This window comes from Corylus avellana, chromosome 2 (genome assembly GCF_965113065.1).
Source record: "Corylus avellana chromosome 2, dhCorAvel1.hap1.2, whole genome shotgun sequence".
NCBI lineage: Eukaryota > Viridiplantae > Streptophyta > Magnoliopsida > Fagales > Betulaceae > Corylus > Corylus avellana.
In genome coordinates, this window is record NC_142491.1 from 41,540,925 (window position 1) to 41,552,373 (window position 11,449).

The 11,449-nt window shown below is 35.5% G+C and overlaps 2 protein-coding genes across 3 annotated transcripts; both read left to right on the top strand.

Moving 5' to 3' along the window:
* The first annotated feature begins 910 nt into the window (after positions 1-910).
* On the top strand, positions 911-6,368 carry LOC132185012 (Protein phosphatase 2C family protein). 2 transcript variants are annotated; one of them, XM_059598832.2, is made up of 10 exons: positions 911-1,331; positions 1,480-1,548; positions 1,917-2,382; positions 2,778-2,949; positions 3,065-3,218; positions 3,294-3,357; positions 3,513-3,620; positions 3,746-3,871; positions 4,026-4,255; positions 5,962-6,368. In XM_059598832.2, the coding sequence occupies exons 3-10, from the start codon at positions 2,164-2,166 to the stop codon at positions 6,179-6,181; spliced, it is 1,293 nt and encodes a 430-aa protein (XP_059454815.2). In that variant the 5' UTR covers positions 911-1,331; positions 1,480-1,548; positions 1,917-2,163; the 3' UTR covers positions 6,182-6,368. The 2 variants fall into 2 exon arrangements, with proteins under 2 accessions (XP_059454815.2, XP_059454820.2); XM_059598837.2 differs by having other exon boundaries at positions 2,171-2,382.
* Positions 6,369-7,384: 1,016 nt separating this feature from the next.
* Positions 7,385-11,207, top strand: LOC132184997 (LEAF RUST 10 DISEASE-RESISTANCE LOCUS RECEPTOR-LIKE PROTEIN KINASE-like 2.1). Its single transcript, XM_059598808.2, has 3 exons — positions 7,385-8,242; positions 9,535-9,567; positions 9,748-11,207. Exons 1-3 carry the CDS (start codon positions 7,453-7,455, stop codon positions 10,833-10,835), a joined length of 1,911 nt encoding a protein of 636 aa, XP_059454791.2. The 5' UTR covers positions 7,385-7,452; the 3' UTR covers positions 10,836-11,207.
* Positions 11,208-11,449: the final 242 nt, after the last annotated feature.

The window sequence follows — 11,449 nt, forward strand, 5'->3', positions numbered from 1 at the left end:
GGATAAATTATTATTTAAAAGAAAAATTTAAAGATTATTAGCCCCATGCTACATTTGCATAATATATTTGTAGAATCTTTGTGAAATTTGAATAATTTAAGAAAAAGGTTGTAGGGCCACTTGTCCCTCTTGCATAGTCCCAAAAAAAAAAAAAAAAAATGGGGTTTATACTTTATAGCCCCTCTTTTTTAAAGCTGTTTAAAGTTTAAACATTATGTGTGGTGATAGAGGTTTGAATTTTTTATTAATTTAGTTTTTTAATGTGGGATAATTCAAAATTTGGTGTACGTTTAGAGGTTTGGTTTCATATTAATATAATAATCTTTTTTTTTTTTTTTTGAAGTGCATAATAATCTTATATTAAAACTGTTCTTATAAACAATTCATTAAATTATTTTTTGGAAAACTTCACTTTAACCCCTGAACTTCCACGTGATTTGACAAACATTTTTAAACTTTTAAATCTCTCACTTTGGACCAATGAACTTTCAATTTCTCTCAATGTAAACCTCTCAGTCAATTTTAGTTGTTAAAAATATCAAAATATTCATGATTTTGGCTTTCTTTTTTTTTTTTTCTTTTTTTTTTTTTTTTTTAAATAAAAAAGTTTTAGAATTAAGGGTAAAGTTGAAATTTTATACAAAAGTCAATGGTATAAACGTCATGTAACATTTAAAATTTGACGGATGGGAACGAATTGAGAGAAATTGAAAATTCAAAAGTTTAAAGTGAAAAATTTAAAAATTTGAAGAGTTTATCAAATTCGTAAAAGCTCAGGGAGCTAAACTAAAGTTTTCCCTTAATCTTTTCACTATAATTTTTTTTTTTTTTTTTGGGAGTTTATTCTGATGTAGTGCTTAAGTAGAAGCTATAAAGTGTTCGAGGCTTAGCCTTGTATTAGTATAACTGTATAATCATCCTATTCTTAGCTGTGCTTATAGTCATAGAGATTCTGCTGCTTAATTAAAAAACAATATTGAAATATTTTTCTCAGTGTAATTGTATTTGTCCTGGGAAAGTTTAGAAAGTGTGGCTTTTTTTTTTTGTCTGGGGAAGAAGAGGGGTTTGGTAAACCGACTTTGAGAAATGTGGGTTTGAGGACAGGACAGATTGATTTACAGTCAGCAAAAGCCACTTTCTGTGCTTTTTTTTCTTTCCTTCGTTGAATGAAAAGCTAGATCGGTACGCGAATTCTCCTGCCATTTCCTTTTTCCCGGGAAAAATTTGCCCAAGAATTGTTTGTTTGTTGGGTGTTTGGTGGAGGAAAATGTTGTGAAGCTGACCTCAGAAATTCAATGCCTTTTTTATTCTGTGTCTCTCTGTCTCTAAAGGTAATACTTTTTGTTTAATTGGAGCATTTGGGGGTGGGGGTCTTACAGTTCATTCCTTGTCATCAATACGCGTTGCGTCTCCCAGTTGATTTTCTTGTTGGTATAAAAGTTGTTTAATCTGCTTCTTCGTCTTGGTGTTGTTGCTTAGTGTCGCAGTCAGATCTGCGTTTGCCTTTGCTCGATACGCATTCGGACAGTCTCTCGCTAATTCTCTCGGGTAACTCTCTCTCTCTCTCTCTCTCTCTCTCTCTCTCTCTCTCTCTCTCTCTCTCTCTCTCGTTGTACACTGTTTGGTGGCTAAGAAAACTGCGAAGAGTAAAACAAAAGAAGGAATATAATTTTGTTCTTTTCTCTGGAAACCTGAGGATTCTTGTTTATGTTGGAATGTAAGCTTAAAACTTTCTTTATTGGTATCCAGGCACAGCATTAAGGTTTATTGTTGTTGAATGATCAAATGTGTCTATGCGTATGCACTTGCTTATTTATATTATGTATTTGTTCTTTGATGTGGATTTGTAGGTTGGTTTTTTTGTCTTTTGGATCTTAGATTAACATTGATCAGTGTTTTGTCAATTATGGATGCAGATCAGGTTTGAAATCTTGAGGCTGATTTGGAAAAGTTTGAATTTTTTGTGTTTGAATTGGTTTTCGCGTTAATTATACAAAGGGGGATACTGAGTTTGGATTCTTAGAGAGGTTATTGATTCCAAGCAATTTGCATTTTGGTTGAGTTGGACTATATATAATCATAAGGCCTTTAGGTATTAGAGTTTAATATGCTTTTGAGACGGACACAATAGCTTGAAGGTTTTGTGCCTAAGACTTTGTTTTCATGGAAGATATGGCGTCGGGGGAAGGGAGGCGCCATCGTCATAATCTTGTGCCACTTGCTGCACTGATCAGCAGAGAGATGAGGAGTGAGAAGATGGAGAAGCCCACTGTGAGATATGGAAATGCGGCACAGTCTAGGAAAGGGGAGGATTATTTCCTGATTAAGACTGATTGCCAGCGAGTCCTGGGGAATTCATCGTCAACATTCTCTGTATTTGCGGTAATACTCATCCTTTCCATTTTGCCATTTCACATTGACTGGTACCCTTTCGTTCAGCTGTGTTGTATGTCATTGAGCCATGATGTTTGCACTGATTTTATGACTTTTCGAGCTACATACTACAATTCAATGCTCTTCAATATAGAATGCTTCTCTCCTTTCTTAAGTTTTATTGTATTTTTCACAATTTGTAAGATGAATGTTTTTGGTAATTAATGCATTTCAACGTTCCATGGTTACTACTGGCAATCAGTGTTCAAGAATATATTTTCTTCCTTGTTTTCACATGTCCTGGTTGTCATTAGTCGTATTATTAAGCTGTGTGCACATATGAATTTTGCATAGGTATGGATTTATTTTCCAGCATGATGGTTATTGCTTTCTTTGATATTCAGATCTTTGATGGGCACAATGGAAATGCTGCTGCCATTTTTACAAGGGAGCATTTGTTGAATCATGTGTTGGGTGCTATCCCCCGTGGACTTAGTCGTGAGGAGTGGCTTCAAGCTTTACCTCGTGCATTGGTTGCTGGGTTTGTGAAGACTGACAAGGAATTCCAGAGCAGAGGTATGTAATTTGGCCTCCTTTTATTTCTTTTTCTTTTTTATTTGCAGTCTCGAGCCAGATTTGTTATGCGTGATGATGAACTAATTATTTCTTATCCCCATCTGATTATCTCCAGGAGAAACATCTGGAACCACAGCTACATTTGTAATAGTTGATGGATGGACTGTGACTGTTGCATCTGTTGGAGACTCCCGTTGTATTTTGGATACTCAGGGTGGCACTGTCTCCAACTTAACTGTTGATCATAGACTTGAAGAGAATGTTGAAGAGTGTGTATCTATTTGAAACCCGCATTTATTAATTTTTCCTGGATACACTTAGTAAGTGGTTCTTCGTGGTTGCAGGAGGGAACGTGTTACTGCAAGTGGAGGTGAAGTGGGGAGGCTTAGTATTTTTGGGGGTGCTGAGGTAAGATTCTTTTATTTTTTCTTTTCCTTTTCCAAAAAAAAAAAGGAATTTCCTTCACTCTCATTTGATGGCCTTAACGTTAAAGATGTTCCTCCCTCCAGTTATGTTTATTTGTTATTTTACATTGTGTAATATGTGATTTTTAATCATTGCAGATTGGTCCCCTCCGTTGTTGGCCCGGGGGTTTATGCCTTTCTAGGTCAATTGGAGACATGGATGTGGGAGAGTACATAGTGCCAATCCCATATGTCAAACAAGTGAAGGTATTGGTCTTTACTCATTTATCTCCAATTCTTTCACAGTTTCTTTTACTTATTTTATCAATGTGAAGTATATGCACTGTAGCCGTCTTCATCGTGAATTCTAACATTCCTCTTTTACATAAAAGCTATCAAAAGCAGGTGGGAGACTTATAATTGCTTCTGATGGTATCTGGGATGCCCTATCCTCGGAAATGGCTGCAAAATCTTGTCGTGGGTTGCCTGCTGAACTTGCTGCTAGACAAGTTGTGAAGGTGGTGTAAATTCATTACTTTGCTATATGTTCTGGCTAGTCCTGTTTGAATTACCATGCCCTTCTGGTCAATGGTTTAGCATAAACCAGGGCTAATGGTACTGTTATGCTAATCTAATGCTAATTTATATTGTACTTGATGGATTATTTTTTAGGAAGCATTAAGGACAAGGGGCTTGAAGGATGATACAACCTGCATAGTTGTTGACATAATTCCTCCTGATAATTCGGTACAGCCTTCAACTCCTAAAAAGCAGAACAGGCTGAGAGCTCTATTTTCCATGAAGAGGTCCCACAGTTCTGCTAATAAGCTATCAAAGAAGCTATCAGCTGTAGGTATAGTGGAAGAATTGTTTGAAGAAGGATCAGCAATGCTTGCCGAAAGGTCAGTCTGCTTATTTTGCAAAATATTGACTTTTGAATGATCTATTAAGCTTACAACTATGAATGGCTTGCTGATTTTCTTGCAGCCTCTTTCTTTTAGAAATTTGCTCTATTATATGTATGCTAGAATTGGTTAATGTAGGTTTTGTGTGTGAAAAGAAGAAATCTATATGCAACAATTTTCTAGCATAATGGAAAAGGTTAGGATGGAGAATAATGGAAGGGGGCAGACAGAGTTTTTACTTTATTATATCTTATTTATGAGGTTAAGTTTCATAAATCCATGATGATGAAATAGCATTGACCAACACATTACTGACCTTATTGACAATGCTCTTGGAGTCTATATGTGCACAATGCTTTTGTTGAGAAGATTGATATGTATGTGATCGATTCTTTAGGGGAAATACGTCAAATTTTGTTCTATTCATACAAAGAGTAGAAATGAGGTTTTGCAGTTTAAGTAGAAATCAGTTTTAAAAATATGTTTGGTTCATGACCTATGCTTATACAAGTTTTTAAATTTTGATATTGTTTTCTATGAGCCACCAATTAACCTTTCTGCTTCTGCTTTTATGCTGAATTGTGCTACCTCAAATTGAATTTTTCACTTGGTTGTGTTTACCATATTTGAAATTGCAAGCTAGCTTAGCTGGTAGTAGAATCCTGAAATTTGATCCCACCTTCACCAAGGGGTGGGGTGCCCCTAAAGAAAGATGTGGCCTTTCATAATCCCACAAAACCCTTTATGCCGTATGAGGTTCAGGTTAGCACATGATTAACACTGTTTGCATTGATATAGGCCTTGAAAACTCTTTTTTGCTTTATGCCCATGGTGGTGTGAACTCTTTAGAAGAGCCGTCATTTTTTTATTTTATTTTATTTTATTTATTTATTTTTTTAATTTTTTTTTTAAACTCATGCCCATGTGAAACTACCCTTAAGATATTCTGTATCTGAATGTAAGTTTAAAATGGATTAACCAATCCAAGAACCTCCGAAATCAAGTTGCTTAAGAAAGGAAATGTCCATTGTGGTCTCTTTTACCCATGAAACCATGACGCTGTGTAGGGTATTTGCTGGTATGGCCTAATTCTTTTGGTCTAAACCAACAATAACCTAACATGTTTTCTTTGTAACATGCAAATTGCTTTACATGGCCCTGTATCCTAAATTCAAACTATAATATCTTAGCGGATTTAGATGCTCAAGGACTTGAAACCCGTGCCCTGTTAATTCTTTTATTTTTATTTTTATTTTTAAATTTTTTGAACAGTGTTAATTCTTTTACTGCTTAATCGGATGTGGCGCCTTTATTTTGAAACAAAACTATCACCACGTTTTTAACATTTACAATGATATCATAATTTTGTTGAAACGTCCAGTTTCAAAGTGGGGAAGTATGATAGGTGACTTGGTTAAGTTAGGCCATGGGTTGGTGTCAAACCAAACCCACTTGTAGTAGAATCGGACCCAAAATTTGAATTCAGTGTGTACTTTGAGTAGAAAAAGATATCAAGAGCAATAATTTCAAACTTTAGGGTGATGCTAAATGAGAAATAATATCATTTGATTCGGTTGGCTTTTCAGTTGAGTGATTTATATTCATATATAGCTCAGTTTCTTATTATGTGAATTCTTATCTTATAAGAATGTTTTGTTTAATTATTGGGTTACTATCATAAATAATTATCATATGTTTTGCAGACTGGGAAATGATGAGACGACGACCCAATCGACATCTGGCATTTTCATGTGTGCTGTATGCCAAGTAGACCTTGCGCCAAGTGAGGGCATCTCCGTTCATGCTGGAGGCATCTTCTCCACCAGCTCAACGCCCTGGCAAGGACCTTTCCTTTGTGCTGATTGTCGTAACAAGAAAGACGCCATGGAAGGAAAACGCCCCAGTGGAGTTAAAGTGGCGTAGCTCCTATATTATTTTACCCTATTCTTTACCTTTTAATTCTTTTTTTTTTTTTTTTTTTGAAATCTCCATTTTCGTAGGCCAGCAATTGTTTGAATCTTACAACGATGTTGCATCAAATGTATATGTAATATCCGCAAATAATGTAAGATAGTTTTAGCATTCTATTAATAGAAAGTTTAAGGAGCAACTAGCCTATAACTTATTATGCCCGTACTAAAAGCCTATCACTTAACGTTGCTAATGTGTAGTGTCATTTTCCAATTGGACTAATAAATCAGGATAAATCCCATTGACTTGGGGTGAAGATCTATAATTACTATGAAATTATGCAAGATTTATCTTATGGGATTAACGTTATTATGAATGACCACTGTGGGCCCAATAATATTCCTTTCGTGTCTTTTTGATAGTTTTGTGGTGCTATAGTCCAATGTTTTATTCCCACAATGTTTTGCTTTTCTCTTATTGCTGGCTTTTCAATCATCTAAATCTAGGAGACCTTTTTGGCCGACTTTAGCAGTTAACGTGAATTGGTAGACTTTTGAAATCAGTCGCATGTTTTGTGTGGAAGTGAAATTAACAGTCCGTTGTTGGCTCGTTAAGTTAACTGTCGGGTTAAATTATTAATTAAATGATTAAATTTATTATTTCATATTAGTTTAAGATGTTTAGATTAGTTGTGATTTTTTTTTTTTTTTTTAAAGAGAAATTCATTCAAATTTCATTGGTGAATAATAAATAACATAAAAGCTCTTATAATTATAGAGCATAAAACTTTAAAATTCAAATGTTGAAGCTGAAAGATTACACGACATAGAGGTCAAAAACAAACAAATCTTACATTGAAATTCTATGCCGTCTACATCTGCTAACTCATGCCTAATATTTAGCTTATAGAACAAATCTGCTTAGTGCAGACTCAATCTGGGACTTAGTTGTGATTAAACATGTATCAAAGTAAATTTTTTAAACTTAAACATTGTTTTCAACTTTTATCAATTTAAATTTTTAGAATAAGTGGTGATTTGTTATAATAGAAGGCTGAAGATATTTGACGCATGATGCAAAACATTAAAAACATGGTCATGTATGAAATTGCTATGGAATTTGAACAGACTAATTAGTGCTATTGAAACTGTTTCAAAAGCACAAGAATCCAGTGGACGAGTAACTCCACTAATTTAATTTCCTCAATACCCCACCCGTTCCCCAGATTGTGATATTCTATCTTCTTTAATCTTTATTCTCCTCCACAGTTTGAAGATTCAGAAATGAAAGAGGCAAGCTTTGTATCACCCATTTCTCCAATGATAACCCACATGATCTGCATCCTCTTCTTTTCCTTCCTAGTCAGAAAATCCTGTGGTGTGGACGACCCACAGTTCCTAAGGTGCAGAGTTCCCCAAAACTGTGGTGATGGCCAAAACCTAACATTCCCCTTCTTCATCCAAGGTACCCAGCGGGAAAACTACTCTTGTGGCCACCCTGGATTCCCGATCTCTTGCAACATCAATGGCCAACCCACTTTCACCATAGTCGATAGCAACTACTCCATCCACAAAATTTTCTACAAAAACCAGACCATTCGCGTCTCAAACGCTATCTTTTCTAATTCAAACACCGATTGCATTCCTTTAATAAAAAACATATCCTTTCCTCTTGTCCGATTTGAGCTAGCACCAAAACAGAGGAATCTAGTTCTGCTTTATAATTTCAGCAACAACTCTTCGGCACTGCCCGGTGATTTACAGTTTTATGACGGTTGTTATGGGGAAAAGGTTCTGGCCCTGTCTGAAGACGACCCGAAGCTGGAGGACGTGTCAAACAAGTGCAAAACTCGGGTGGTAGCTCCCGTTGAAGCTGCTGCTTATGGGGGTGAGAATCACTATGAGATTAGAGGGGTCCTGGGAAATGGGTTTTGGCTGAAATGGAAGGCCAGCGACTGCAGTATTTGCGAGGATAGTGGAGGGATTTGTGGGTCCAAGCTCGACAACAACAGTAACGTCCGTTTCCAGTGCTTCTGCGCCGATAGACCTCACCATGTTCGCTGTAGTATCCCCGGTCAGTTTTCTCTCTCGATACTTTTCTCCCAAGCATCCGCAATGGCCTGATCTAAATGTGATTTAGTTAAATTTTGGTTAAAAATCATACAAATTTTCATTTATCAAGCTTTTTTTTTTTTTTTTTTTTTTTTTTAATATGTTCAAGTAAAGGGAGAAAAAAGAAAAAAAATAAGGATTCGAACTAGTGACTTTTCTCTTCATGAAGCGTAATTTCCGACCGATTGAGCTTATAATTCTTGTTCAGATTTATACTATATATTTGGAGAAACAATTTTCTTTCCTATCTCATTTTTTTTTTCACATATTTTTATATTTATTTTTCCTTTCTCCTCTCTTTTCTCCCTCATATGAGTGCTTTTGAGAATTAAAAAATAAAAAATAAAAATAACAAAAGTTATATTTAAATAGAATAAAGTGAGGTTTAAATAATTTATTGTGCGGTGCTTTTAAGAAGTTGCTAACTGGTCAAATAGGTTGTGTTCGGGTTTGTCTTTATTGGGTTGGCAGGTGAGTCCTTCCGAACCTGACTTGCCAACCCTACAACCGAATAACTATCACACAATTCTTTACTTTCTTTAAATATTATTTTTCAATGTACTTTTTTTTATGAGAATGGAGAGAAAATAATTAAAAAAGAGACTTCAAAGTGCTACAATGAAGTTCACTATGGAAGGTAAAATAACTTATAATAGCTATATTTAGCTATTATGATCTATATGCAGGTACTAGAAATGCTTTTAGATTAGATTTAAAGCAACTTGATCCGGCTTAGCATGTCCGCTTGTTCGTGGAGTGATAGGTTAGAAACGAATTGTTAGTGAAGTTGTAAAAGTCAATGTTCTATGTTATCCCATACGTTTAAGTGGACAGAAGAGGTGATTCACCTATAAGCTTAAACTTCTCCTTAACAGGTGAGACCTAAGGCGTAAAATATTTAGTTAAAATGAAAAGTAAATGATGAAGACAAGTTTCAAACTCAATATTGTTGCTCTAATATCATATTACACCACCATTTATCTAAAAAAAATGAAGTTAATAAAATATTTTAATTTAATTATTAAGTTAATATTTTAACAAGAATGACCGGGATATGATCAAATGGTTTTAAGAAGTTAGAAGAACAAAATAGCCTCAAGGCCCTCAACTCAAACTCTACAAACTTCGATAAAGTTTTGACATTTCTTTCTTACTAACCCTGTTGGGGATTGATCAAAGGCTCCCAATTTAGCTGCTTCACTTCAATCTTCACTGTTTAACAAACATCTTTTATGTTTCTATCTTCTGTTGCAGGGAGTAACAAAACGATACTGGCGACAGCAGTAGGTGAGATACCACTTCAATCAAACTTCAATGTTGCGTTAATTGTTACATGATTTTCTTTCTCTACCTGCAATTGACAGTTTTTCCGATTTCATGTTTGGTGTCACCACAAGAAAATGCAATTTTAACAAGGTTCTGGACAATGCACCACATAACTTATTAATGTCTATTCTTTGATTACAGCCGCTTTATCTGTTGGAATTGGAGCTGTGATGGTTGTAATCTACTACTTTAGGAGAAAGTACTTACCCAATAAAATTATTTATTTTTGGAAGAAGGAAAGTCTAAACCATCAGGCCGTCGAGGACTTTTTAAGAAACTATGGACCTATTGCTATTAGAAGATACAATTATTCAGAAATCAAGAGAATGACCAACTTCTTTATAGATAAATTAGGTGAAGGAGGTTATGGTAGTGTTTACAAGGGAAAGTTAGACGATGGATGTCTTGTGGCAGTGAAGGTTTTGAAAGAATCAAGTGGTAATGGAGAGGAATTCATTAATGAAGTTGCAAGCATTAGTAGGACCTCCCATGTCAACATTGTCTCTCTTATGGGCTTTTGCTTTGAAGGTTCTAAAAGAGCTCTTATCTATGAGTTTATGCCTAACGGATCTCTCGAGAAGTTCATATATAAAGAAAGTTCTTCAAAGGCTAATCGACAATTGGAATGGGAGACATTATACAAGATTGCACTTGGCATTGCTCGAGGATTAGAGTACTTACATAGAGGTTGCAACACACGAATATTGCATTTTGATATAAAGCCTCATAATATTCTTTTGGACGAGAGCTTCTGCCCAAAGATTTTTGATTTTGGCCTTGCAAAAATATGCCCTAGAGAAAAGAGTATCATATCAATGTTAGGTGCAAGAGGGACTATAGGATATATAGCTCCAGAAGTATTTTGTAGAAATTTTGGAGGAGTATCTCACAAGTCAGATGTTTATAGTTATGGAATGATGGTTTTTGAAATGGTTAGGGGAAGGAGAATAGATGTCAAGAATGATAGTACCAGTGAAATATTTTTTCCGCATTGGATTTACAAGCGCCTTGAACAAGATGAAGATCTAGGACTGCAGGGCCTTATGAATGAAGAGGATCACGAAAGTGCAAGGAAGATGATAATAGTGAGTTTATGGTGCATACAAACTGACCCTTCAAATCGGCCACCAATGAGTAGAGTTGTAAATATGTTTGAAGGGAGCCTTGAATACTTGCAAGTGCCACCCAAGCCTTTCTTGTTTTCGCCATCAAGATCAGAAGATTATTAGACAACAACGAGGTCACTACAGCATGATTATGTAAAGCCCTAAAATGCATATTTTCTTTAAAAGGAAATTATAATGTTGTGTAGTAACTAGCATCTTTTGAAGGAATTGCTTCAATTGCTTCAATTATTAGCTCGTGGATGCTTATTACGTCTTTTGTGAGTCCAATCAATATTTAATCGAGTCTTTTTGTAAGAAATGGGAACTCACTACATAGTCTGAAGAAATTATAGGCGAAGACTCAAGACTTGCTGCTCTATTAGCTGAAAAGATTGCGCAGGAAACAAAGGTTTCTATGAAGACCTTACTGGGAACAGAGCAAATTTTTTTTTCTTCCATTTTTGGCCATAATTTCTGCCTTGATTTGATTGTTTCTTCATTCCTGTCGCTCCTGCTAGAATCAGGCTTTAATCCTACACTAAGATGGTGCATACTGCAGAACTTCCTGGGATCTGGAACTACTGCAAAGAGATTCTTTCATGCAAATCGTCTGTCTTTATGATCACCTTCATCCTTGGCAATATCCTAATAGTAACATTCCTGCGACGTAGGAAGACATCCACCTTTAATGGGTTGCCTCTAGTAAATTCATCAATTAGCCCATTTCTGTTTGCATA